Source organism: Podarcis raffonei, chromosome 5, assembly GCF_027172205.1.
Source record: "Podarcis raffonei isolate rPodRaf1 chromosome 5, rPodRaf1.pri, whole genome shotgun sequence".
NCBI lineage: Eukaryota > Metazoa > Chordata > Lepidosauria > Squamata > Lacertidae > Podarcis > Podarcis raffonei.
Window position 1 is genome coordinate 96154979 of NC_070606.1, and position 27785 is coordinate 96182763.

At 42.5% G+C, this 27785-nt stretch overlaps 1 protein-coding gene across 2 annotated transcripts; it reads right to left on the reverse strand.

The window, feature by feature from the left end:
- Nucleotides 1-452: 452 nt before the first annotated feature.
- LOC128414854 (cytochrome P450 2J2-like) lies at nucleotides 453-27621 on the reverse strand. 2 transcript variants are annotated; one of them, XM_053390757.1, is made up of 9 exons: nucleotides 26440-27621; nucleotides 15780-15942; nucleotides 13390-13539; nucleotides 13048-13208; nucleotides 8414-8590; nucleotides 7004-7151; nucleotides 5299-5486; nucleotides 1272-1413; nucleotides 453-657 (listed from the first exon to the last, which is right to left on the reverse strand). In XM_053390757.1, exons 1-9 carry the CDS (start codon nucleotides 26605-26607, stop codon nucleotides 470-472), a joined length of 1485 nt encoding a protein of 494 aa, XP_053246732.1. In that variant the 5' UTR covers nucleotides 26608-27621; the 3' UTR covers nucleotides 453-469. The 2 variants fall into 2 exon arrangements, with proteins under 2 accessions (XP_053246732.1, XP_053246735.1); XM_053390760.1 differs by lacking the exon at nucleotides 26440-27621 and adding an exon at nucleotides 20767-20981.
- Between the last annotated feature and the right edge of the window lie 164 nt (nucleotides 27622-27785).

Sequence of the window (27785 nt, forward strand, 5' to 3'; positions counted from 1 at the left end):
GCTGTATTGTTTTTAATACTTGATTGGAGGCTGCCCAGAGTGGCTGGGGAGGCTCAGCCAGATGGGCGGGGTATAAATAATAAATTATTATTATTATTATTATTATTATTATTATTATTATTATTATCATCATCATCATCATACATACATACATACCCATCTGGCTGGCTCCCAACACAATAAAAACACAATAAAACATGAAACATTAAAAACTTCACTAAACGGGGCTGCCTTCAGATGTCTTCTAAAAGTCAGTTGTTTTTTTATCTGACATCTGGTGGGAGGGCGTTCCACAGGGCAGGCAGGCGCCACTACCGAGAAGGCCCTTTGCCTGGTATACAACTACCCTAAATTTGATCCAGAAGACTCTTATGTTCTTATGTTAATTTCAGATAAAATGAGCAAGTCAAGGCAGTACATCATATTCAGTGGAAAGGAAGGAGAGAGAAATGTGCCAGTCCCTGTTTTATTATGTCCTGCAGTGGGGAATAGCACAGATTTTATAAGGATGAGGGTTCATTGTAACCCCTGCTACAGGGTCTTGATTAAGTTCTTTCACTCCTTCTGGCAGCTGGAAGCTGAATGCCCTCAGCAGGCTGGTCAGGAAGATGAAGATTTCGATCTTTGCCAGCTGCATTCCCAAACATATGCGAGACCCTGAGGATGGAACAAGTGAAAGGCAGCAGGTGAATAATAACTTACTTTCCAGTCGGGGGGGTGGGGTTTCAGCCGGAACTCACTGGATCTCAGTTCCAGCATCTCTCAGGTGGGCCATTCTAAGAGAACGAGGGAGGTTCACAGTGAGTTCCAGCACCTCCTTTTCTAGAAAAATTGCACTGTCTCCAGATATAATTATTTTATAACTTTGAAATACTCCACATAATATTTTGTAAAACCAAGCCCAACTACTAGTCATAGATTCATAGAATCGTAGAGTTGGAAGGAGTTGGGTCAAGGAAATAATCAGGACTCCTGTCTCCTGTAGAGCTCAAAGGAGGGCAGGGTGGTGGCAAAGTCTGAGATGCTTCAGGTTGGTGGTGGTGAAGACCCTGAAAGTGTATGTGCATCTGCAGAGTCACCATCACCGACCCAGAGCTTCCCCAAAGTTATCACTTCCTTTCTCATTCCTGTTCTGCTGAGTCGCAGGGCCACTGCTCCTGCAAGAGTGCTGTCTACTTTCTCTTGCATGTGCTGATTATGATGTCATTTCCTGTGAGTAGCCCAATATGCATGTCTACACATCAAAACATAGCTTGGTCTTCTGCATTTACCTGCACCAAATGGCAGGTATTCTTCTCGAGCCACATATTGTCCATCCTTGTCCAAGAAATGATTTGGGTTGAACTCTGCAGGGGTCTCCCATCGTGTGGGGTCAAGGAGAACAGAGCGCAGGTCAGGAAAGATACCAGTCGTCTGTAAAGAAGAAACCATTGTCATTGAATACACTAAGATCAACACATTTCTGAAATGTCCCTCGATATGCCAGGGGAGGGAAGTCATTTACCAGTGGCCAGATTCATCCTCAGCTTTTCTCCCTATTAAAACCTACCTGTATAGCCAGGAGAAGAATGGCCTCCTTCTCCCCACCCCTCTTTTCAAAGGAAAGCCCAACATCCAGACTGAGACCTCTGGCCAATAACGGCCATCCATCAGGGCAACCAAGGCTGGTTCAGTTCTGAAACTTCTTCTGAACTCAGTATCACTGTTTGTGTATTTCCTCCTGGTCAAGTACCAACATTATTAGAGGAAACACAAAATTGCAGTATTTTAAGTACCGTATTTTTCGCACCATAGGACGCACTTTTCCCCCTCCAAAAATGAAGGGGAAATGTGTGTGCGTCCTATGGTGCGAATGCAGGCTTTCGCTGAAGCCTGGAGAGTGAGAGGGGTCGGTGCGCACAGACCCCCCACGCTCTCCAGGCTTCGCACACCTCTCTGCAAGCAGCGGGAGCCCAGCGCTGGGCTCCTGCTGCTTGCGGAGAGTTGCCTGCATGCTCAGGCCTGCGCGCGCTGAGCTCAGCGCGCCCAGGCTTCGCGGATCTCTCCGCAAGCAGCGGGAGCGGTCCCGCTGCTTGTGGAGACTTGCCTGCATGCCGAAGCCTGCGCGCGCTGAGATCAGCGCGCCCAGGCTTCGCGGACCTCTCCGCAAACAGCGGGAGCGGTCCCGCTGCTTGCGGAGAGTTGCTAGCATGCAGAAGCCTGCGCGCGCTGAGATCAGCGCGCCCAGGCTTCGCGGACCTCTCCGCAAACAGCGGGAGCGGTCCCACTGCTTGCGGAGAGTTGCCAGCATGCGGAAGCCTGCGCGCGCTGAGCTCAGCGCGCCCAGGCTTCGCGGATCTCTCCGCAAGCAGCGGGAGCGGTCCCGCTGCTTGCGGAGACTTGCCTGCATGCCGAAGCCTGCGCGCGCTGAGATCAGCGCGCCCAGGCTTCGCGGACCTCTCCGCAAACAGCGGGAGCGGTCCCGCTGCTTGCGGAGAGTTGCTAGCATGCAGAAGCCTGCGCGCGCTGAGATCAGCGCGCCCAGGCTTCGCGGACCTCTCCGCAAACAGCGGGAGCGGTCCCGCTGCTTGCGGAGAGTTGCCAGCATGCGGAAGCCTGCGCGCGCTGAGCTCAGCGCGCCCAGGCTTCGCGGATCTCTCCGCAAGCAGCGGGAGCGGTCCCGCTGCTTGCGGAGACTTGCCTGCATGCCGAAGCCTGCGCGCGCTGAGATCAGCGCGCCCAGGCTTCGCGGACCTCTCCGCAAGCAGTGGGAGCGCTCCCACGGCTTGCAGAGAGCTGCCTGTTTGGGGGCTGGGGTCGGGGGAAGCTTCCCCCGCCCCAGCCCCACGCCTGGGGGGGAAATAATTTTTCCCCTTTATTTCCCCCCCAAAAAACTGGGTGCGCCCTATGGTCCGGTGCGCCCTATGGTGCGAAAAATACGGTATATAAATATTCGAATTTATGTATTTCATTTAGGGAAGCCTGGCGGAAAAAGAAAACCTCAAAACAATAAATACAACTATGTGTTTGTGTGTGTGGAGACTATGTGATGTCATGCATTTATGAGCATTTTGGAAACATGATAACTTTGAACAATTACTGTTGTTGGGATTGTGCAGGTGTATGATATGGGGTATCCTCATAAATCTCTGGGTCCAGCAACACTTCCACCTCTGCCTGTCTTAAAACCAGCAGAGCGATCAATCAGTGCAGCCTCCTTGGAAACACATTTGAAGGGCTGGTTGCACACGAAAGGCAATAAAACATTCATGGAAACAAGAAAGATCAATCAAGTAAGTTGTTTACTTGAGCAGGATGTAAAATGCGTAACGGTTTCATTTTACAAGCACTTCCAGGCACGTCCGGAAGAAGCGGACTATTTGGATCCCTTCCAATCAGGATTCAGGTCTCATCATGGGACTGAAACTGCCTTGGTTGTGCTGGTCGATGATCTCCAGCGGGCTAGAGACAAAGGTGAGAGCTTTTTCCTAGTTCTGCTGGATCTCTCAGCAGCTTTTGACACCATCGACCATAACATCCTTCTGGACTGTCTAGAGGGGCTGGGAGCTGGGGGCACTGTTATACAGTGGTTCCGCTCTTTTCTCCTGGGCCATGTTCAAAAAGTGGGGTTGGGGGATGAGTGTTCAGACCCCTGGGCTCTCTCTTGTGGGGTGCCTCAGGGTTCTGTCCTCTCCCCCATGCTTTTTAACATCTACATGCAGCCGCTGGGAGAGATCATCAGGTGGTTGGGTCTGGGTGTTCATCAATATGCAGATGATACCCAGCTCTACCTCTCTTTCAAATCAGAATCAGTGAAGGCAGTGAAGGTCCTGTGTGAGTGTCTGGAGGTGGTTGGAGGATGGATGGCAGCTAACAGATTGAGGTTGAATCCAGACAAGACAGAAGTACTGTTTTGGGGGGACAGGAGGCGGGCAGGTGTGGAGGACTCCCAGTTGTGCAGCCTGGGAGTTATTTTGGACTCACAGCTGTCCATGGAGGTGCAGGTCAGTTCTGTGTCCAGGGCAGCTGTTTACCAGCTCCATCTGGTACACAGGCTGAGACCCTACCTGCCCGTGGACTGTCTCACCAGAGTGGTGCATGTTCTAGTTATCTCTCGCTTGGACTACTGCAATGCGCTCTATGTGGGGCTACCTTTGAAGGTGACCTGGAAACTACAACTAATCCAGAATGCTCTGTGATACTTCAGGTTCTCAAATGAAACTGGGAATGAAAGACGAGGCAGCAATGCAAAGAAACTGGGCAGGGACCTAAGAGTTTTGGGTGCAGAGCAGACTCTCCTTGTTGTGTGTAATGTTGCCAAACAGCTCAGAAGAGCGTGCAAATGAGAACCTGAAGTAAGTTGCTGTTTCTCTCTTTCCCTGGCCAGGAGATGGAAGGAGCAAGGAATGAAAATGTGAATAAAGATTTGATGATTTTTTTAAGTGTGATGGTTGGTGGGAAAGGCTTTCATCTGGGAATTCAGAACTCTGCATTACAGAGTCAGATGGCTTAAGGGTTTTTGTGACAGTCCCAGCATTTTCAGAGCAGTTGAAGAGTATGCAGGAATACCTGTTCTCCAACCACCATCTCAAACACCTTTGCTAAGAAAGGTGTGTTGGCAGCCCGTCTATAGTTGTTACACTCCATTGGGTCTAGACTGGGATTTTTGAGAAGTGGAACACCACCGCCTCTTTAAGCGCAACAGGCACCACTCCATCACACTACCACACCTCTGATCGATCCAGTCACCCCACCCAGCATTCTTAATCCAAGTTGTTCGTAAACTAAGCTGTTCTTAAAACAAGGTACCACTGTAATAGAATAATAATCATAGAATTGTAGAGTTGTAGAGTTGAAAGGGACAACAAGTGACAATGCAGGAATTTTTTGCCCAACATGGGGCTCAAACCCACAACCCTGAGATTATTAATTGGAATTGATTCCACAATACTGGGCCTGACAATTTGTAGGACACCTCAGCTGGCACAGTCTCAATAGCAGCATCTAAATTGCTGCAGAGCCAAACAACTTTATCCTTGAAATGTTTAGCTATCCGGTTACAGCTGGTCACCATGTGTTCAGGAGATCCACCTCGCCAGTCACAAGTTACTAACCTCTGGATGACACAGAATAACTCTGCTCAATGGTTCCCCGAGGATGTAATGGAGGCAGCAAAGTAGGATAAAACCTCTGCCCTTGCTACCACATTGTAGGCCCTATTACGAGCCAGAACATGTGCTTCGGCAGCTCATAAGTGAGGTTTACGCCACTTATGATCCAGCCCTATATGCTCTTCATATACAAGAATGCAGCTGTTACCTTGGGAATAATAGAACCACGTATCTTCACATCCTTTGCCGTTTGCCTGGGAATTCCACTTATAAAGGCATATTTAAAGCGCTGCATTTCATGAATCACAGCATTGGTGTAGGGCAGTTTCTTCTTATCTTGATAGCACATTGAATGAGAAGAACCTATAACATTTTTTATCTCCTTGTGGACTTTATCTGAAGAAAATGATGGAAATGTATTGTTTATTTTGACAAGAACATTTTTTTCCAGGATATTTATTTACCATGAAATTATTCTAAGAAGATATATGGACGCTGAGGTCCAGCGCCGAGGGCCTTCTGGCGGTTCCCTCATTGCGAGAAGCAAAGCTACAGGGAACCAGGCAGAGGGCCTTCTCGGTAGTGGCGCCCGCCCTGTGGAACGCCCTTCCAGCGGATGTCAAAGCGATAAACAACTACCTGACATTCAGAAGACATCTTAAGGCAGCCCTGTTCAGGGAAGTTTTTAATGTGTGATATTTTAGTGTATTTTTGGTTTCTATGGAAGCCGCCCAGAGTGGCTGGGGAAACGCAACCAGATGGGCGGGGTACAAATAAATTATTATTATTATTATTATTATTATTATTATTATTATTATTATTATTTAATGAATCCCAGTTTATAGCCCATTTATATTATTATATTATTTATTGCAATTATAGCCCATATTTTCCTCCAAGGACTTCAATGCAATATACATGGTTCTTCCACTCTTTTTAAACCTCATTAGTAACCTGGGACAATAGGTTAATCTGAAAAATACGGACTAGTCTAAGGGCACCCAGAGGGTTTCATAGCTGTATTAGAATTTGAACCTGGGTTTTCTCAATCCTAGTTTGACATTCTAACTGCTCCTTCCACTGGTGGGTCAAGGTGGCTGCACTACCAGGATTTTCCCCGACCTAAAGTGGGTTGCAACACCAGCACTGCCACCATATAAATATCTGGTAAAAAATTAAGGAGTGCTCCTCCAAAAACATTTTTCAGCTAAAGGTGAGTTCCTAGGTCTGGGAAGTTGGAAAATTCCCTAATCTCAGCTGCTACTTATATTTGGAAAGATATCATGGCCAACCAAAATGTCACAAGGGATTGAGCAGGTCTACCAGAATTCTTCCAAGCTGGATGTTAAGCAAAGCAGAAGGGCAGGGAGTAAGAAAAAACATGACTTCATTAAGTCATAATCTGTGCATTGGTCAACATTTCATTTTGGTTGCAGAGTTTTAGAAGGGGCATGGCTTGAGGGTTGTCATGAAGGGAGCCTGGATTTCTGGATTCACCAGGACATCACTGGCAAAAACATTCATCTCTTTCTTTGGCCACCCCAGTCTTCAAATTGTCTTCCCTCTATTTGCAAAGCCACTCTTCTCTCCTTCAGAAAAACTTTGATGAATTCACTTAGACTAAATTCTTGTCCCAGACCCTCTCCTATGAATTTAATTATAAATTGAGACCCTCCATCTCTTATTGTCCCAGTAATCATAGACTGGAAGTATTCTATGGGCGTGGGGTGTTCAGGGCAAATTAGTTTTTTACTTCTACCACACTGTTGAGTTTGATTAGAAGTTCCAGAATCTGTATAAGGAAACATTTGTGAAGAAGAATGATCTTCCATGAGATGTAAGTCAAAAACATTTAGCTTATTTCAGTATGCTCTTGTCTTTTGGCTCCCATTGCGCATGTCTCCCTCTCTCACCTTGGATATCTGGATGATTTGCCAGGAGGAGAAGTGCCCATTTCAGAGAAATGGTGGTTGTTTCTGTCCCTGCTACAAAGAAGTCAAAAATGCATTGGGCCAGGTTGTCTTCATTAAACGTAGACTCTGGATCATTCCTGTTCTGGTGCTGAAAATAAGAAAGGTGACATGTCATTTATATGCCTTATAGTCTGTTCTCCATCACTTACTTTAGCTTCTTTTGCCAGCTTTTTGCCCTGTCAGCATTTGAATATATTTGAGTCTCTTTCATTGAGTAGATCAGTGCTTTCCAAACTGTGTGTCACAGCACGTTAGTGTGTCAACTACAGTGTGTAGTTGTGTCGTGTGAATGCTCCCTGAGTTCCTCCAAGGGCTGGAAAGGGGTTCGTTTAACCTCCGGTTTGCTAGTAAAACTGAATTACTCTGTCGTAAAATGATGCATATCTAAAAAGTGTGTCATCAACATGAAAAGCTTGAGAAGTTCTGTTGTAGATTATTGTCACAAGGCTCTAAAAGTGTGCATTATTTCTCTTCGTAATGCAACTGTGTACCATTTAGGAATGTGGGATAGATATGATTCAGGTCACATTTAAAGGCAGAGTGGCTGGGGAAACCCAGCCAGATGGGTGGGGTATAAATAATAAAGTTATTAAAATTATTATTGCTTAATTTGTACTTTTTGAAATAAAACCATGCCCAATGAATACAGAGAGATAAATCACAAACTAAACAACTCTGTATATGGTTTGCAAAAATTCCTTAACAATAATGTACAACATTTCAAAACCTTCTAATACATGGAATCTTAAATAATATCTACAATGTCAAAATAATAATGACATACGCAACTCAGTATCTCAAAGCCAGTGTCCAAATATTCCTGAAATAAGTGAATCAGAATGACTCTCTGTGTGTATACTTGTTCTGGTGCAATCCCAATGGAACTGCAACAACAGGCTACCCAGGATTTCAATCTCTGTTTCTTGAATCTTCTTCTGGTCAGCCCAAAAAGGAGCTCTAGATCATACATAACATGCTTATAATCTTATAAGGATATTCTTATAAGCATGTTGTGTATTGTTAAGGAATTTTTGCAAACCACATACAGAGTTGTTTATTTTTCAAAGCAATACCAGTAGTGAAAATGCAGCCATCCTTCAAAATTCTCATTTCTCTGAATTTTGCAGAGCTGCTATCTAGCCAAGCAATGTGTACAGATACACACAGAGCATTTGACTCTCAGCATACAGCATTTGTGGCTACTGGTAAGTAATTTCAGGATTGCATTACCATTTAACTATGGGGTGCATGGTGTGATATATTTTGATACAGTGTGCCCCACATGTACTCTGAACTCTGCATTGATTAATGAAGCCCTCCTGTTTTATAGTCCTGGTATTCAGTACTTACTTTCTCCATCTCAAGTAGATAGAAATCAATGAAATCCTGTGGCTCATGCAGAGACGGAGTCTCCTTATGCTTCTGTATCTCATCCTTTGCAAATGAAATCACCGTATCCAGGCTGGAAAATGCCTTCTTGTGGGGCCCTGGGAGATATCTCATAATCCATGGGAATATTTCATACAGCTAAAGTAAAGATAGCAAAAACGTTGCCATTACCATGAAGAAGCTTGGTCACACTGTTCATGAATCAACTCCTGTGGGCTAGTGCTTAAATAACATGATCTGGGTTATTCCTCACGGATAGTATATTAGCTTGACTCTCATGGAGAAGAAGGTGGGTGTCAACAGCATCTTCAGAATTCCACAATGACTGGATTATGATAATTAAGCTTGGCTGAAAAGTGGAATGAAAACTAGAGCTTGAAATATATTGCCAGCTTTCAGGCTTCATTCTAAAACTGCACTATTCCAGACCAGGAATGGGGATGGAGAATATGGATAGTAGAGAAATTCAATTTTGCTCAAGTTTCACTCACACCAAATACATAGCTTGTTGCTTATATATATACATACATACATACATACATACATACACACACATGTATGTATGTATGTATGTATGTATGTATGTATGTATATGCATATGTGTGTGTGTATATGTATGTATGTATGTATGTATGTATGTATGTATAGATATAGGTATAGATATATAGATATAGATAGGAGTTTATTTTTCTACATATCAAATTAAACGTGTTACAAACTTTGAAACATCTAATGACTGCCCTTCTTCTCCTTCCGTGGTTCATATTACATATCATAGTTTCCTGCATGTTTTACTATAACCATTCAAATCAATTTGATCCCCAGGAATAGGGGTGGAAGATACGGACCCTCCTTCGTTGGAGGTATTTAGGCAGAGGTTGGATGGCCATCTGTCATAGATGCTTTATCTGAGATTCCTGCATAACAGGGGGTTGGACTAGACAATCCTTGGGGTCCCTTCCAACCTTAAAATTCTATGATTCTATGACCTTAAGAGCCAACAGCCAGGATACCATTTATTTATTTTTCTAGTTCCCTTTTCACCCTTGGCGGGGTAAATCAATTTAAACTTTAACATGTTGACCTTTGAATATCTTAACAGTCTAGAGCAGGTGAGGGAAACCTTGGCCATCTATATGTTACTGAACCACAACACCATCAGAACCAGCCAGCATAGCCAAAGGCCAAAGATGACCAATTGTAGATGAGCAACATCTGGGGGGCCAGACGTTCCCCACACCTGGTCCACAGCCAGAATACCATAAGAACTGGTTTATCCCATGTGAAGGTATCTGAGCCCCTGAGTCCTATGTACCGTTGCCATTAGATACAGTGATCAGACAGTTGTTGTTTAGTCATTTAGTCATGTCCGACTCTTCGTGACCCCATGGACCAGAGCACGCCAGGCACGCCTGTCTTCTAGTGCCACCCACAGTTTTGTCAGTTTCATGTTGGTAGCTTCTATAACACTGTCCAACCATCTCATCGTCTGTCATCCCCTTGTGCCCTCAATCTTACCCAACATCAGAGTTTTTTCCAGAGAGTCTTCTCTTCTCATGAGGTGACCAAAGTATTGTGGCCTCAGTTTCAGGATCTGTCCTTCCAGTGAGTACTCAGGGTTGATTTCCTTTAGAATGGATAGGTTTGGTCTTTTTGCAGTCCATGGGACTCTCAAGAGTCTCCTCCAGCACCACAATTCAAAAGCATCAATTCTTCGGTGATCAGCCTTCTTTGTTGTCCAGCTCTCACTTCCATACATCACTACTGGGAAAACCACAGCTTTAACTATACGGATCTTTGTTGGCAAGGTGATGTCACTGCCTTTTGAGATGTTATCTAGGCTTATCATCACTTTTCTCCCAAGAAGCAGGCATCTTTTCATTCGAGACTGCTGTCGCCATCTGCCGTGATCATGGAGCCCCAAAAGGTAAAATCTGTCACTGCATCCATTTCTTCACCTTCTATTTGCCAGGAGGTGATGGGCCCAGTGGCCATGAACTTCGTTTTTTTGTTTTTTTGTTTGTTTTTGATGTTGAGCTTTAGACCATATTTTGCACTCTCTTCTTTCACCCTCATTAAGAGGTTCTTTAATTCCTCCTCACTTTCTGCCATCAAAGTTGTGTCATCTGCATATCTGTGGTTGTTGATATTTCTTCCGGCAATCTTAATTCGGCTTGGGATTCATCTAGCCCAGCCTTTCACATGATGAATTCTGCATATAAGTTAAATAAGCAGAGAGACAATATACAGCCTTGTCGTACTTCTTTCCTAATTTTGAACCAATCAGTTGTTCCATATCTAATTCTAGCTGTAGCTTCCTGTCCCACATAGAGATTTCTCAGGAGACAGATGAGGTGATCAGGCACTCCCATTTCTTTCAGAACTTGCCATATTTTGCTGTGGTCCACGAAGTCAAAGGCTTTTGCATAGTCAATGAAGCAGAAGTAGATGCTTTTCTGGAACTCTCTGGCTTTCTCCATAATCCAGCGCATGTTTGCAATTTGCTCTCTGGTCACTCTAGCCCTTTGAAATCCAGCTTGTACTTGTTGGAGTTCTCAGTCCACAAACTGCTTTAGCCTGCCTTGTAGAATTTTGAGCATAACCTTGCTAGCGTGTGAAATGAGCAAAATTGTGAGGTAGTTGAAGCATTCTTTGGCACTGCCCTTCTTTGGGATTGGGATGTAGATTGATCTTCTCCAATCCTTTGGCCACTACTGAGTTTTCCAGACTTGCCTTCATATTGAGTGTAGCACCTTAACAGCATCATATTTTATGATTTTAAATAGTTCAGCTGAAATGCCATCACTTCCACTAGCCTTGTTGTTAGCAGTGCTTTCTAAGGCCCATTTGACTTCATTCTCCAGGATTTCAGGTTCAAGGTCAGCAGCCACACAATCGGGGGTGTCTGGGACATCCATATCTTTCTGGTATAATTCCTCTGTGTATTCTTGCCACCTCTTCTTGATGTCTTCTGCATCTGTTAGGTCCTTACCACTTTTGTCCTTTATCATGTCCATCTTTCCGCAAAATGTTCCTTTCATATCTCCAATTTTCTTGAACAGATCTCTGGTTTTTCCCATTCTATTATTTTCCTCTATTTCTTTGCATTGCTCGTTTAAGAAGGTCTTCTTGTCTCTCCTTGCTATTCTTTGGAAATCTGCATTCAGTTTCCTGTATCTTTCACTATCTCCCTCGCATTTTGCTTGCCTTCTCTCTCCCGCTATTTGTAAGGCCTTGTTGGACAGCTACTTTGCTTTCTTGCATTTCCTTTTCATTGGGATGGTTTTCATTGCTGCCTCCTGTATAATCTTATGAGCCTCCATCCATAGTTCTTCAGGCACTCTGTCCACCAAATCTAAATCCTTAAACCTGTTCCTCACTTCCACTGTGTATTCATAAGGGATTTGACTTAGATTGTATCTTACCGGCCCAGTGGTTTTTCCTACTTTCTTCAGTTTAAGCTTGAATTTTGCTATAAGAAGCTGATGATCTGAGCCACATCAGCTCCAGGTCTTGTTTTTGCTAACTGTATAGAGCTTCTCCATCTTTGGCTGCAGAGAATATAATCAATCTGATTTTGATGCTGCCCATCTAGTGATGTCCATGTGTAGAGTGTGAGGAGAACCTGAGCTTACAGGGTTAAACAGCTCAGAGTGTGTGTCCTGCCTACTGTGGGGTGGAGAGACTCTGTGTCACTTCCGAGAGTCTCAGTTCTTTGTTCTATTCTGCTTTCGCTTTTGTCCGGAACAGACACGCTTGCGCGATGTTCCGTGATCGTGGATAATTTTGCTGTATTAAAGTGCTTTTAGTTTTAGTAACTCTGCGTGAGAGCCTGATTTATGCACACCGAAGCACAGAAGGCAGAATGCTTATTTTCTGACCGCTACTAGACTCTGCTGTTTTGCTCAGAGCTTTGGAATGCCTTTGGAATGCGTGCTGCAAAGCAGAGGCCTGCTGCAGCCGAAGCGCGCTGGACTGTTATCTGAGCAATAAATCATTTCAGATAGAGTCGTCTCTTTTGTTGTTGGAAAAGAGTGTTTGTGATGACCAGCTTGTTCTCTTGACAGAACTCTATTAGCCCTGCTTCGTTTTGAACTCCAAGGCCAAACTTGCCAGTTGTTCCTTTTAACTCTTGACTCCCTACTTTAGCATTCTAATCCCCTATAATGAGAAGAACATCCTTCTCGGACAGTAGACACATTGTACCAGACAGTAGACACATTCAATTTTCCATAATGGTACCAAAACTATGGAATGCCCATACTGTGAAGATATTTTGGCCTCATCCTCTTTCTGCATTTAGATGGGCTCTAGATGACCTGTATATCATTGTTCCATTTTCATCTCATCTTTCCTCCAAAGAGTTCCAGGTGGTGTACATAGTTGCTTCACATCTTTTAATCTGCACAATAATCTTGAGAAATAGATTAAACTGCGAGCTAGTAAATGGCCTATGACTAGTTTTAAACCCTGGTCTCAGTTGTCTGAGGCCAACACTCTAACCTCTATCATAATGGATTCCAGAATGCTGATAGGGGGACTTATAGTCTCTGGGAGACCTGTCTGGATCAGTAGAAATGAAAATGACTACTCACAATATGAGTGGGGGAAAACAGAAATTTTAGTAAATAATTAATGGCTTCTATCAGTTTCTGAAACTGTTCATCTTCAACAGCAAATCGGTGCCCAAAAGCCAAAGCGCATATCACATTGGAGACTGAATTAGTGATGTGAAAGGTGGGGTCAAGTGGTTGTCCTGCAAAATAAAATTATAACTAATGTTAGTTCAGCCGCTCCTGTTAATACTGAGAACATATTTATGTTAGATTTAAGCAAAACTATCAACATTCCTTTCCAAAATGTACAGCAGTAGTACACAAAGATTTCTTCAGACTGGAATATATGCCAGCTCAGCACCATCACCCCTCATCACATACCCTTTGAACGTGCAAACACCTCCACGAGCTGATGGGCCTCCTCTGCTATCTGGTGCTCCATGCCTTTCTTCCCCAGCCCCAGCTTCCGCATAGTAACCACACCAAAGCGTCTCTGTTGCCTCCAAGTGTGACCATTTGATAATACAATACCTATGGAAAATCAGTGAGAAATTATTACTTAGATAAACTGATGTTAGAAATTAAACCGCTAAACCAAAAGAATCTATGTTTAGCACTCAAGAGCTACTCTGTCTCTCTGAAGCAAAGGTGACATCTGTGTGTTACATGGACATCTCTACAATATAGGCCGGCACTGCATGCTTTGTACAACAACTCTGAGTTTCTTTTCTACAGCCAAGCTTTATATAAAATTTATGGAATGAAAATGAAATGAATACAGTGCCTGAGAGAACCTATTTGAGCACTCAGACACTCACAAGTGATTCACCCAAATGTCTTGGCTGTCTCAGTTTGTAAAACAACAGAAGACAAATCAGATGGTTCCAGAAGTTCCGGCAATTTACAGTAAAGGTAAAGGTACCCCTGACCATTAGGTCCAATCGTGGACGACTCTGGGGTTGTGCGCTCATCTTGCTTTACTGGCTGAGGGAGCTTCTGGGTCATCTTTGGGCAGTTCTACAAATTATGATGCTTTTGAATTATGGCGCTGGAGGAGACTCTTGAGAGTCCCATGGACTGCAAGAAGATCAAACCTATCCATTCTTAAGGAAATCAGCCCTGAGTGCTCACTGGAAGGACAGATCGTGAAGCTGAGGCTCCAATACTTTGGCCACCTCATGAGAAGAAAAGACTCCCTGGAAAAGACCCTGATGTTGGGAATAATGGAGGGCACAAGGAGAAGGGGACAACAGAGGACGAGATGGTTGGACAGTGTTCTTGAAGCATCAGAAAGTTTTCCCATATGTTTAGTCAGAATCTCCGTTCTTGTAACTTGCCATTGGTTCAAGTTCTACATTCCAAAGCAGGAGAAAACGAGCTTGCTCCATCTTCCAAGTGACAGACCTTTAGATATCTCTTCTTAGTCTCTTCTTTTCCAGGCTAAACATACCCAGCTCCTTCAGCCATTCCTCATAAGGCTTGGTATCTAGACCGTTGATCATCGTAGTTGCCCTCCTCTGCACACATTCCAGCTTCTCAACATCCTTCTTAAATAGTGGCAGCCAGAACTGGACACAGTATTCCAGGTGGGATCTGACTACAGCAGAATAGAGAGGTACTATTATTTCCCTTGATCTAGATACTATACGTCTGTTGATACAACCTGGAATAGCATCTCAACAAATCCTGAACCTTTGCCTACAAAGCACAGCACAAATGGAAGTTCCCATCAGTAATTTGCACATTCAGCAACAGCTAATTGAAATACTTGGCTCAGGGTCAATGCACCTATTGTTTTGTCTAAGGCTCAAGGTCATAAGAGCCAGTGTGGTGTAATGGTTAAGAGCGGTAGTCTCGTAATCTGGGGAACCGGGTTTGCTTCCCCGCTCCTCCACATGCAGCTGCTGGGTGACCTTGGGCCAGTCACACTTCTTTGAAGTCTCTCAGCCCCACTCACCTCACAGAGTGTTTGTTGTGGGGGAGGAAGGGAAAGGAGAATGCTAGCCGCTTTGAGACTCCTTAAAGGGAGTGAAAGGCGGGATATCAAATCCAAACTCCTCCTCTTCTTCTTCTTCTTCTTCTTCTTCTTCTTCTTCTTCTTCTTCTTCGGTGCTGGTTTACAATTAAGTACAATTTGCTCTCTGTTTGGAGCAGGCAGTTGAATTTTCACTCCAATGTGAGACTTTTAGGCATTTGTCAGTTTGGGGTTCAGCAGATTGCAGGACAAGTTTGCATTCAGGCAGTGAGAAGAAAACAGCAAGGTGGTGGGAAGAACAAAGCAAAAGGATGCTTCTGTTACTGTCCGTCGACAGCTCCTTCCAGCTGTTAAGTACAGTGCTCTAGTCCATGGGGTCATGAAGAGTCAGACACGACTAAATGACTAAACAAAAACAACACCACTTGTTACTATTAGAGCTCACTTGAGCCTGCTAAATTGTACTCAGAGTAGACCCATTGAAATTAACAGACCTAAGTTGTTGTTGTTGTTTAGTCGTTTAGTCGTGTCCAACTCTTCGTGACCCCATGGACCAGAGCACGCCAGGCACTTCTGTCTTCCACTGCCTCCTGCAGTTTGGTCAAACCTAAGACCTAAGTTAGCTGTGTCCATTAACTGTAATGGGTCTACTGTGAGTAGAGCTAACATTGGATACAACCCATTTTCTGTTGATTGCAACATTAAGAGAGATCCTTTGTTCTCTTTTTCCAGATACCCTCTTTAAATGTTTTACCTGGGGAAATAGCAGTAGGACTTCTCGTTCTTGACTACTTACCCCTTCCTTTTATTATATCATTAAGGAAAGCCGTCTCTAATCTCTCAGAGAATTCTTCAGAGTGGTCAATGAGTGCTTCTTTCACTGCTTCATATCCAGACAGTACTACCACAGCTAGTGGTCCTCCCCATAAGGTATAAATGTTTCCATATTGCTTTGCCATCTACCGTTTGGGTCATAAGGGAGGAGAGAGATATTAGGTTCAAAGTAAGCAGATGATTATTTCAACATGAACTTCAGCCTTCCTCACCTCTGCAGTTTCTGGCCAAGTGTGCATCTCCTCTCTGCAGATTTCCCCCCTCCCCCCAGCTTTCCTTTCCCCTTCCCCCTTTCCTTTCCTTTTCTTGCAAGAGAGTTGCGATGTTTTAACACTGATATTGCAGCGCTTCAAGAAACTCGAAGAGCAGGCGAGGGACAACTGAAGGAAGAAAAAGGAGGCTACACATTCTTCTGGAAAGCTTTACCTCAACAAGAATGTCAAATACATGGAGTAGGCTTTGCTATCAAAAACAATATTGTGAAGCTCTTTTCAGAATTCCCTACCGGCATTAATGAGTGAGTTTCAACCCTTTGAATAAAATTCACAAAAAACCAACAGGCTACTATTCTAAGCATTTATGCGGCAACACTGGATGCCAATGACGACATTAAAGAAATTTTTTACTCTCAGCAGGATAGCATCCTATCAGAGATGCCTAAAGAGGATAAAATTATCCTCCTGGGGAATTTTAATGCAAGAGTAGAGTGAGATTTCAATCTGTGGCCTGGGACTATTAGGAAAGAAGGAATTGGCAACAGCAACCAGAACGGAATCTTTTTGACTATAGGTGCAGTGCACAACCTTGTTATTACCAACACACTCTTTTGACAACAAAATAAATTTAAAACATCATGGAGGCACCCTTTGTCGAACCAATGGCATCTCTTAGACTATGTAATTGTTCAAGCTGAAGATTGCTGTAATGTGCTCCTTATCAGAGCTATGGGGAGTGCCGACAACTGCTTGACAGAGCACTGATTAATACATTCCACCATGGCTATCAAGTTTATACCTCAACACAGGCTTCAAGGAAGGAAACCAGGGTGCAAAATGAATACTCAAACCCTTCAAGATCCTATTAAGTGGGATTGCTTCCAAACAACTCTTAAGGACCATCTGCTTTCAGAGTTCCCTAATAACATCAAGGAACACTGGACCAAGCTAAAAACATCAATTATTGCAGCCTATGAACAAACTGTTGGATACCAAACCAAGGACTGGTTTGATGGGAATGACACTGAGATTGAACACATTATTGGCAAGAAAAGGAAGGCCTTTCATAGAGTTAGAAACTGTGGCAAAGAGATAGAAACTGTGCTACTGAGAGAAAAAAACCTATGCCAACGCTAAGAACCAGATAACTAAAGCGCACCTGGTGGATAAAAAAAGCTGAAGAGATCCAGCACTTAGCCAACACTCATGCTGCACAGAGTTCCTTTAAAGCCACTAAATCATGGCATATGCCCCCTGAGCTCAAAGACAGTATCACACTTCTAAAAGATAAAGAAGCTATTGCACTGCACTGGAAAGAACATTACCAACATCTCCTTAACTGCAGCTCCCCTGTACATGCTGAGATCCTCTCACAAATTCCACAAAAACAAATTAGAGATGAGCTTGCAGTAACTCCAAATCTGGGAGAGCTGTGAACAGCCATTAACCAAATTAAAAACAACAAAGCCAGAGGACCTGATGTAATATCTGCCAAAGTCTTCAAAGTGGGCGGAATTGAACTCATACAATGGTTTATCACACTTAGCATCGGGGGGCACGTTTGCACACTGGAGCAAACCCAAACTCATAAAAGGGAATAAGGGGCAAGCAAGGGACGCAAACCTCTTAAAAGGCTTAAGAGGGGGTCTTAAGCACTGTCTAAGCAGCTGATCCAAGCGGTGCAAAAAGGGGTTTCCCGAATGCTCCAACACTGTGCAAAGTGACAGAGGAAGGGAGAACCTCAGCACTGGATGCATTGTCTTCTCAGCTGTGCGACACCTCAAGCTCAGAGCTAATCAAACCCTGAGCTAATGAGCGATAAACCTCTCTGGAATTAGGACCAAAAATAAACAACCTCATTAAAGACTCATTAAAGAAATTGCTAAGCTATTAGAAATGAGGGAAGAGGATTTAGATTACATGGTGACTAATGTTTTTAGAATAAAAGTCACCTCGGCCCAGGCAAGACAAAAAAAAATACCCTGGAGACTGTTTAGCAATTTTTAATTCAGCAAAAGTGAGGAATACTGCTCTGAGGAAGAGTCGAGAAAAACAATTGATCATAGATGGGAAAACAAATGTGGTGTTCAAGGGTATTCCCAATCGTTTTTACGCAAGAGAAATGTCTACAAAGAATTGACAAAAAACTTAACAGCTAACAAAATAAGGTTTCGATGGGAGTATCCAGAGGGTGTGTCATTTTATTATAAAGACAAGAAATTCAAAATTAAGACATTACAAGAAATGCAGAAATTTGGGAGAAGATATAAGGAGTTGGGGAAGATGGAGGGAGGGGAACAGGAAAGTGAAGAGGATAAACAAGAACAAGAGGGAGAAGAGGGAGATATTTAAATGTAAACAATAAAATAAAATTGTATTTAAATAAATAAATCAAAATGACAATTAAAATTATATCATTGAATGTTAATGGCATGAACAATAAAGCCAAAAGAAATAAAATTGAATATGAGTTATTAAAAAAACCAGACATAACTTGCGTACAAGAAACACACGTAACACGTAAATCAAAAATGATGGTAAAGAACATGAATGAGGAACAACTAGACCAACTACAAGGCAAAACAGAAATAAAAACAGTAAAGAAAATAAAATATTTGGGTGTTTGGCTCTCCCCGAAAAATACAAACCTATTCAAGGATAATTATAAAACAATATGGAAAGAAGTAAAAACGAAATTGGAAATATGGGACAGACTGAAGCTATCCTTCTGTGGAAGGATAGCAGCTATTAAGATGAATGTCCTACCAAAAATGCTCTTTTTATTTCAAACCATTCCAATTATAACAGGACAAGGCCAATTCAATGAGTGGCAAAAACTGGTCTCCAGATTTGTATGGCAAGGGGGAAAGCCTAGAATAAAATTCAAACTTTTAATGGACAAAAAAGAAAGAGGAGGCTTTTCACTACCAGACCTCAAAATATATTATGAAGCTGCATCTATAATATGGTTAAAAGAGTGGTTTAGCTTGGAAAATACGGATATATTAGATCTGGAAGGTTTTGGAAACAGAAATGGGTGCACACATACCTTTGGTATGACAAGGTCAGAGTACATTGGGACTTTTTAAATCACATCATAAAAAGACCACTATTTGAAGTCTGGAAAAGATATAAAGAGTGGTTCGAAAGAAAGATGCCATGGTGGCTGTCACCCCAAGAGGCTTTTTCACTGAAAAGTATAAATATGAAAGGAAAATGGTTGACCTATAGAGACATGTTATTGGAAGAGAACAATGTAATTAAGATTAAACCATATGAGGAATTGAAAGATAAACTGCAAAGTTGGATGGAGTACCATCAAATGGGTGATATCTTCTCAAAGGATAAGAAAACAAGAGGGTTTGAACAAACAAAATCAATATTAGAAACTGTAGTACTACAAAATAACAAAAAAGCACTGTCTAAGGTCTATGAGTATTTATTAGAATGGCACACAAAAGATGAAGAAATCAAAAGCGTCATGATTAAGTGGGCAATAGATGTAGGCCACAACATTGAGTATGAAAAGTGGATAAAATTATGGAATACCGGCCTAAAATGTATAGCATGTACATTGTTAAAAGAAAATCTGTTAAAAATGATGTACAGATGGTACCTCATGCCAATTAAATTGTCAAAGATGTATAAAACAGGAAATAAAAATTGTTGGAAGTGTGGGGTGAAAGAAGGCAGTTACTTCCAAATGTGATGGACTTGTGACATAGTGAAAACGTATTGGGAAAATATATATAACGAATTAAAGATTTTTAGGTATACGTTTTTGAAAAAACCAGAGTCATTCCTGTTGGGAATGGTGGGAGAAGACATTGACAAGAATGACCAACAACGGCAGCGAGGTTACTGCTGGCTAAGGTATGGAAACAGCAAAAATTGCCTACAATAGAAGAATGTCAGTACAAGGTTATGGAGCATGCAGAAATAGCCAAATTAAAAGTAAAAATTCAACATCAGGGGGATGAAACATCAAAAAGAATGGGGGAAATTTATGTTATATATAGAGAAGATGATGTGAAATAGGGAAACCAGTAGAGTTAAAATAATATCTCATAACGAGAAAATACAAGAAATTTACTGGATAATAATATCAAAATGAATTAAAAATGTATATTAAGACTATTATTGAACAATATTTGTAAATGAATATAGACAGACAACAAGAACTTGTATATATAGAAAGATTTATTTGTTTATGGACATTTAATGGAAAAAATGAAGAAGAACAATCTTATTGAAAATGGACAAAGACAATGCGAAAAGTCAAAGAGGACATAAAAAAGCCAGAAGAAGGAAGGAGGGAAGTCAGCTCAGGAGAGCAAGAACAAATGTGAAATATAATGTATGTGTATGTGCAGTATGTAACTAAAAATTTAATAAAGATCATCTGAAAAAGAAAAAAAGAAAAATGGGTTTGCAACAGAAATTTTGAGGCTGGAAAAAGAATTAATACAAAGCAGAAGCAAAGTGTTATCTAAAATGTATAGACTTGATTGGGAAGTAAAAGATGAAGAAGTGAAAGAAGTTATGATTAAATGGGCAAATGATTTTGGGCATACCATACAAATGGATGCCTGGGAACAATTATGGATCAGAGATTTAAAATTTACGGCGTGTTACACACTAAAAGAAAACTTTATGAAGATGCTGTCATTATTGCAGTGCCACCAAGACACATTTAACATTGCTCCATTGAAGGTTTCATAAAGAGTTAGGTACCTGATTCCAAGACAATTACAAATTCCTCCTCTCACACATTCCGCAAAAGCAAATTAGAGATGAGCTTGGAGTATCTCCCAATCTGGGAGAGCTGTGGACAGCTATTAACAAAATTAAAAACAACAAAGCTGGCTGACGCCTTGTCATTAGAAGCATTCCAGACCTCGCCTTCCCCCAGAACTAGGACAGCTGATAGAGTGGAAGAGCAGAAAGCAAACCCACAAAGGGCTTTATGTAGCCACCGTAAGGGGGGGTGAAGCTGCTGCTGACGAGAGAGAGAGAGAGAGAGAGAGAGAGAGAGAGAGAGAGAGGGAAAGGGGGATTACTCGGAGCAATGACAGTGATGGATAGCGGCTGCATTCCTTTGTCCCTCTCTGTAAATCCTGAATAAATTACATGGTAAGGACTCTTCTTGTTAGCTGTTTCTTCTTGCCACTCATACTGCAAGCTCATGGGAGAGATGTGTACAGCTATTAACCAAATGAAAAACAACAAAGCCAGCGAACCTGATGTGATACCTGCCAAAGTCTTCAAAGTGGGTGGAGTTGAACTTATACAACAATTTCACAAGCTCATTGAAAAAATCTGGGGGAGAGAGGAGAACAACAGACTTTAGGGATGCTAGAATTACCAGTCTCTTTAAAAGAAGGTGATAGAACGCATTGTGGAAACTATAGAGGCATTTGTTTATTAGCTGCAGCCAGCAAAATTATTGCAGGGATCTTAGCAAACCATCTTCTAACAATATCCTAGGCTACCCTTCCTGAATCCCATAATGGTTTGTGACCTTCTAGGAGGATGGTGGAGATTATTTTCATCACTCAACAGCTTCAAGAAAAATGCAGAGAGTAAAACCAACCCCAGTATATGGCATTTATTGACCTGACTAAGGCCAGTGTAAATCATAATGCCCTGTGGACTGTTCTTCTGAAAATTGGCTGCCCAGATAAATTTGTGAATATCCTTTGGCTCCTCCATGAAAATATGACAGCAACAATCGCAGAAAACAATGGCCCTTAAAGTGAACCATTCACAGTGGGATCAGGTACAGTGGTACCTCTGGATGCGAACAGAACATGCGTTCCGGAGCCTCGTTCATATCCAGAAGCAAACGCAACCCGTGTCCGCGCATCTGTGTGTGCGCGGGTCATAATTCACCACTTCAGCGCATGCACGTGACGTCATTTTGACTGTCTGAGCATGCGCAGGCGGTGAAACCCGAAAGTAATGCGCTAAGTTACTTCCAGGACACCGCAGCACGCAACCCGAAAATACTTATCCCGAAGCTACTTCAACCTGAGGTATGACTGTATTAAACAGAGTTCTGTTAACTCCCCAACTCTATTTATTATTTTCATTGCCATGATACTATAGTTTGTCAAAGGGAAGCACCCCACTGAAGTAGAAATTATACATCAAACAGATGAAAAGCTCTTTAATCTGAGTAGGCTGAAAGTAAGAACTAAGTTTACCATAACTTCTTTCATAGAGCTTCAGTATGCTGATGACAATGTACTGTGTTCAGAAGATGACCTCCAAACCATCCTAAATATTGTCACAGAAGCTTATGAAAAGCTTAGCCTATCGTTCAAAATCCAAAAAACCAAAGTGCTGCACAAACAAGCACAAAACAACCCCTCTGCAGTGCCACAAATCCAACTCAATGGTGTGATGTTGGAAAATGTTGATCACTTCTCCTACCTGGGCAGTTATATTTCCACAAGAGCCGACATTGATGCCAAAATCCAGCATCGCCTGAGCTCTGAGAGTGCAGCTTTCTCCTGATTGAACTGCAGAGTGTTTGAGGACTGGGGCATTCACAGGGAAACCTAAATGCTTGTTTACAAAGCTATTGTATTACCAACCTTACTGTATGCTTGTGAAACATGGACCACTTACAAACGCCATCTCCAACTCCTTGAAAGTTTCCATTAACGGTGTCTCTGAAAATTTTTACACATCACTTGGAAAGACAGGCAAACTAATGCCAGCGTACTGGATGAAACAAAGATCACATGTCGGAGAAATGATTCTTGAACATCAACTTCATTGGACTGGTCATGTGTAGAAGCCCGATTATCATCTTCCAAAGCAACAACTGTATTTCCAACTTAAAAATTGAAAGTGTAATGCTGACAGTCAACAAAAGAGGTTTAAAGACTCTCTCTCAAGGCAAATCTTTAAAAAGTAGTATAAACCCTGACAATTGGGAAACACTAGCCTGTGAACACTCCAATTGGAGAACAGCCTTTACCAAAGGTGTCATGGGCTTTGAAGACGTTCGAACTCAGGACAGAAAGGAGAAATGAGCTAAGAGGAAGACACACTTAGCAAACCCTCACCGTGATCAACTCCCACCCAGAAACCTATGTCCCCACTGTGGAAGGACATGTGGATCCAGAATTAGCCTCCACAGTCACTTACGGACTCACTGTTAAGATTGTGTTTCATGGAAGTCAATCTTACTGGCTACTAGTGATCACCAAAGAAGAAGAAAGAAGAAGAACTTGTTTGTTCCGTACCAGTATTGGTTGCTGCAGTATCTAACTGGAATATCTGTATGTCTCAGGATGGGTTTAAACCAAGGCAATTAAAATAAATAAATGATCAGTGATTTAAACAGCCAAGAATAGGACTTCCGGGTTAGCGCCATCGCCTAATGGCGGATTCCCTCCGAGCTCCAGAGGGAATCGGCTTAGTAGGGGTCGGGTCCTGCCGTGGCGGCGACGCGGGGACCCTCAGAAACCACAGGCGCTGAAGCCTGTGGACCTGGTGACTCGGCGGGCACCATTTGTGCCCCCCGACCCGCGAAGGAGCCTTTTTAAAGGCTCCGGACCGGGGGACGGAGAGCGGTGCGGTGCTAAGAGTCGACTGCTTCCCCTACTGAGTGAAGCTGCATGCCATGGACAGAGAGCGCTGACTTCTTTCTCTGAACATTTGGACTAAAAGTAACAACCCGTGAGTAATACGGAAATTGGACTTAAAAAGGGAAATTTTTCTTGGGAATTAGGCACGACCGGGTAAGGTGCAAAGAGGAAGTCCGCCTACCTGCCTTGTAAACATCTTAAAGCAAGGATTTTATAACTAAGATTGAGAGAACACCTTTCTCTTTTGTGGATAAAAGCAATTAACTCCACGTTTTGGCAATATAAGTGATTGTGCTGGAGGATAAGAGCTAATATTGAGAGCGGAATTGTCACCCCTCCCCCAGGACCCGGGAGCGATCGGTGAGAGAGCCTGCTGAAGAGATATAGAAGACTTTGACAGCTGTCAAACTAGCTGTCAAAGTTGGGGGGAAAGGAGAACTTTGTTTCTGTTGTCTTTGCTGGTTATATTTGTTACAATTTGGTAATAAATTGTTAAAAATAAAGAAGAAAAGGCTAATTTGACTTTTGGGTTGGAACTGGAAGATACTAAGAAACCAGAACCCCTCTAGAGGGGGTTCAGGACATTACAAGAATGGCTGTAAGTGGAAAAACACTGGCTGAACTGGAGAGGACTTTTTTTCTCTTGGGAAAGTTACAAGAACAAAGTGATGTTTTGGCTACAAATGTTACAATATTGAATGAAACAGTAAATAAAACTACTGAGCCTGGAAGGGACTTGACTCAAGTCTTTGCAGCTGAACAAAAAGGTTTTGCAGCTGAACTAAAAATCTCTGCAGCTGAACAAGGAAAGAAATCTGAGAAATTTGAGAATGTGAGGAAAGAGACACATGATGATTTGAAGGAAAAAGAAGGAGGAGCTATAATGCCACAGATGATTAAGGAGAGCCAGAGGCCGGTTAAGATGGATACAAAGGAAAATAAGATCAGGATGATGAAAATTTGGTTTGAATTGAAGAATGGAGAATGGAGAGATCTCCTCATGTGGAGATCTGAAGACCTATGGATTACAATCCTGGCTAAAGTGGAAACTGGAGCTTTTGGGACATTTGGACTTAAGAGAAGCAAGAAACAAGATTTTGGCTCCACTTTAAAATATGGAGGCCTGGCTGGAAGAAACATGGCCGCCGGGACCACATAACACCGGTTCTGAGAGATCTGCATTGGCTCCCAGTACGTTTCCGAGCACAATTCAAAGTGTTGGTGCTGACCTTTAAAGCCCTAAACGGCCTCGGTCCTGTATACCTGAAGGAGCGTCTCCACCCCCATCGTTCAGCTCGGACACTGAGATCCAGCGCCGAGGGCCTTCTGGCAGTTCCCTCATTGCGAGAAGTGAGGCTACAGGGAACCAGACAGAGGGCCTTCTCGGTAGTGGCGCCCGCCCTGTGGAACGCCCTCCCATCAGATGTCAAAGAGATAAATAATTACCTGACATTCAGAACACATCTTAAGGCAGCCCTGTTCAGGGAAGTTTTTAATATGTAACGCTGTACTGTTTTTAACACTGATTGGGAGCCGCCCAGAGTGGCTGGGGAAACTCAGCCAGATGGGCGGGGTATAAATAATAAATTATTATTATTATTATTATTATTATTATTATTATTATTATTGGGACAGAGCTTCTTCGAGATTTGGTGTTCAATATAAAGGACTATCAAAAAAACCGGCAGAGAGGAATTGAGAGAGAATTAAGAGCCTCGGACGTGAGGTCGCCAGGCTGACAGCAGATAGACTGATGGACATTTGCTGGGGTTCGAAACCGGGAAAGGGGGGGGCTTTGGGAATCCAAAGGGTGTATAATTATACTCTGTTTCTTTTAATTTTGTTTTGCTACTAATATAAAAATGGGGAATTCGTGGAAGGGAATTGGGGTCGACCTTAGAAAAAGATTTTTAAGAATAAGTACTGACGTATAAAGACTGAGGTTTATAAGTTAAAATTGGTTAACTAAAATGAATTAAAGAAAATAAGGTAAAGTTTGGGGACAAGAACTTGCTGAGCTAAAAATTGGAAATGGAATACAAGAAGGGGAGGTGTGGGGAAGTCAAGGAAATTGGTTATTGACAGTAAGGAATGTAAATTTTATGTGTTTTTAATTGTTTTTTTGTTTCTTCTTTATTTTTTGAAAATTTCAATAAATATTTATAAAAAAATAAATAAACAGCCAAGAATAGGGCTAATAAAATCAAGTAGCTTATTGATTGGTATGCATACTAACAACCTGCTGTAGTAACAACATGTAAACATATATTTTAATGAGATGAATGCCTAATATTTTCTGCTGTACAGAATTTATATTATTGCATACCACCCCAAATTTAGAGCAGTGCAAGAAAGTAGAAGTCGGCAAATGCTTCTTCTGTTTTGCTCTTTAAAATATAGCAAGCCTACTAGAGAATAGTATTAACTGCAGAGATGCATTTAGAAATAGGGGTTTTTTTCAGTCAAAACTTGCCAGAACTCAGTCCTGGCACTGCTCAGGTGTGCACCCCTGCCATTATAAGAGAGCAAGGGAGGCATTCATGGTGAGTTCCAGCACAATCCCCGCCCCGCCCCCCGGAAAAATAGCACTGTTTAGAACAATTTGTAATTTTCTAGTCTTTGAGTTGTTCTTTGAAGTAGTTTCTAGTTCGAATGAACACTTTTGTTTTTGATTGTGGCCATTGCATTTACCATTTTAACCTATCTGAAATTGATGCTACTGTTTAAGCTTAAATATCAAAATGGTTGGGGAAAATAAACGAAACAATTGTTCACATTAGGCAATGTTATAGTAAGAAATACGTACCATAATGAAAGTATCTTCACAAAGCTTCAACCCAGCCCGCCATATACTTCCAATGAGAGGAAGCTGGAGAGGTCCAGGAGGATAGTGCCTAGTTGACCAGAGCTTTTTCAGGTAGTGCAGAATCAGAAGAGCCACCATCAGAGCAATCAAAACTGCCCGTATCTCCATCCTTCTCTTGCCGTCTCTTTCACCTTGTTTCTTCCTACGATGCCTGATTGGGTTCAACTCTCTCTAAAGGCTTTTTGCCTTCCTCAGAGACAACAGCACCTGTCTCTCTTTTTCCTGCTTATATATATTGTTATAAAAGACAAGCAGGTTTTCTGGCATCTTATGTGACTTTGCAACTGCCAAGGCACGCACTACAGTCATACACTGTAATCATTATTATATGCATCAATCATATTAAATTAAACAAAGTTTACGAAAGCTTTTAATGTTTAATAGACTATGAATGCGACATAATGTTTCCCACATATCACGTGCGTGGGCCTGATCCTGAATGTGGATCAATTCTGATACACAGAAAATTATTGCAGCTTTAGCTTGCGTGTCGTGATCATTCCAGAGCCTCCCAGGTGCTGCAGGAATGGCGTTCTGAATAACATCATATATTCTCTGACTCACAAGCACGGCCTCCATTTTTAGGCCCCATCTCGCAAAATTGCCATCTGTGGGCAAGACAACAACCCAACTCCCTGTTTGGAATCCATCTTGGCTCCAGTTAACAGCTCTTCAGCTCCTTCTAAGTAGCAAGCCATAAACCTTCAAGCAGGCTTTGGGCAACTAAGACCTGCTTCTTGAGGTTTATCAGCCTTAGTAAATCAAACTGGTTACTCACAGTTCCAAGCGGCAAGCAGCCAAAAGCCTCCTTCCGTGTCTGGCAGGAATGCAGCTCTTCATAGCTTGGCCAAGACTCCCTGAACCAAGGACACGTTGTACTTCATCTCAAAGCAACAGCAGAGATCCAATGGAATGCAACCATCCTCTGCTATCATTGTTGGAAAAATGCCTGGGAAGGCCACCACCTTCCCAAGACACCAAGGCATCTCTCCGGTGGTCACCCTCTGGCTATAAATCTTCCTCAGTCCAGAGAGACTGGTGATAAGCGACCCCTCCCTCCTGAGAGGAGCACACTCGTCTTCTGGCATCTCATTGCAGAAGAAAGAGACAATGGTAGTTCTAAAACTATTTCACAGTCTGTATACAGAGAATCCACCAGCATGTCTGCTCTCTCTCAGCAGCAGTACAGAAACAACATCTCACACAGAAGTGAAAGTAACTTCTCTCGCAGTACCCAACAATACTGAGACTTCCTGTCTCACGCTCTCAGACACTCACATGATATA

Coding starts and splice junctions, on each gene's coding strand:
- LOC128414854 (XM_053390757.1), bottom strand. CDS start 26,607: ATGGAGATACGGGCAGTTTTGATTGCTCTGATGGTGGCTCTTCTGATT. Junction 13,540..15,779: donor TGATATAATAAAAGGAAGGG/GTAAGTAGTCAA, acceptor GATTTTCCATAG/GTATTGTATTATCAAATGGT. Junction 13,209..13,389: donor GGTGTTTGCACGTTCAAAGG/GTATGTGATGAG, acceptor TTTATTTTGCAG/GACAACCACTTGACCCCACC.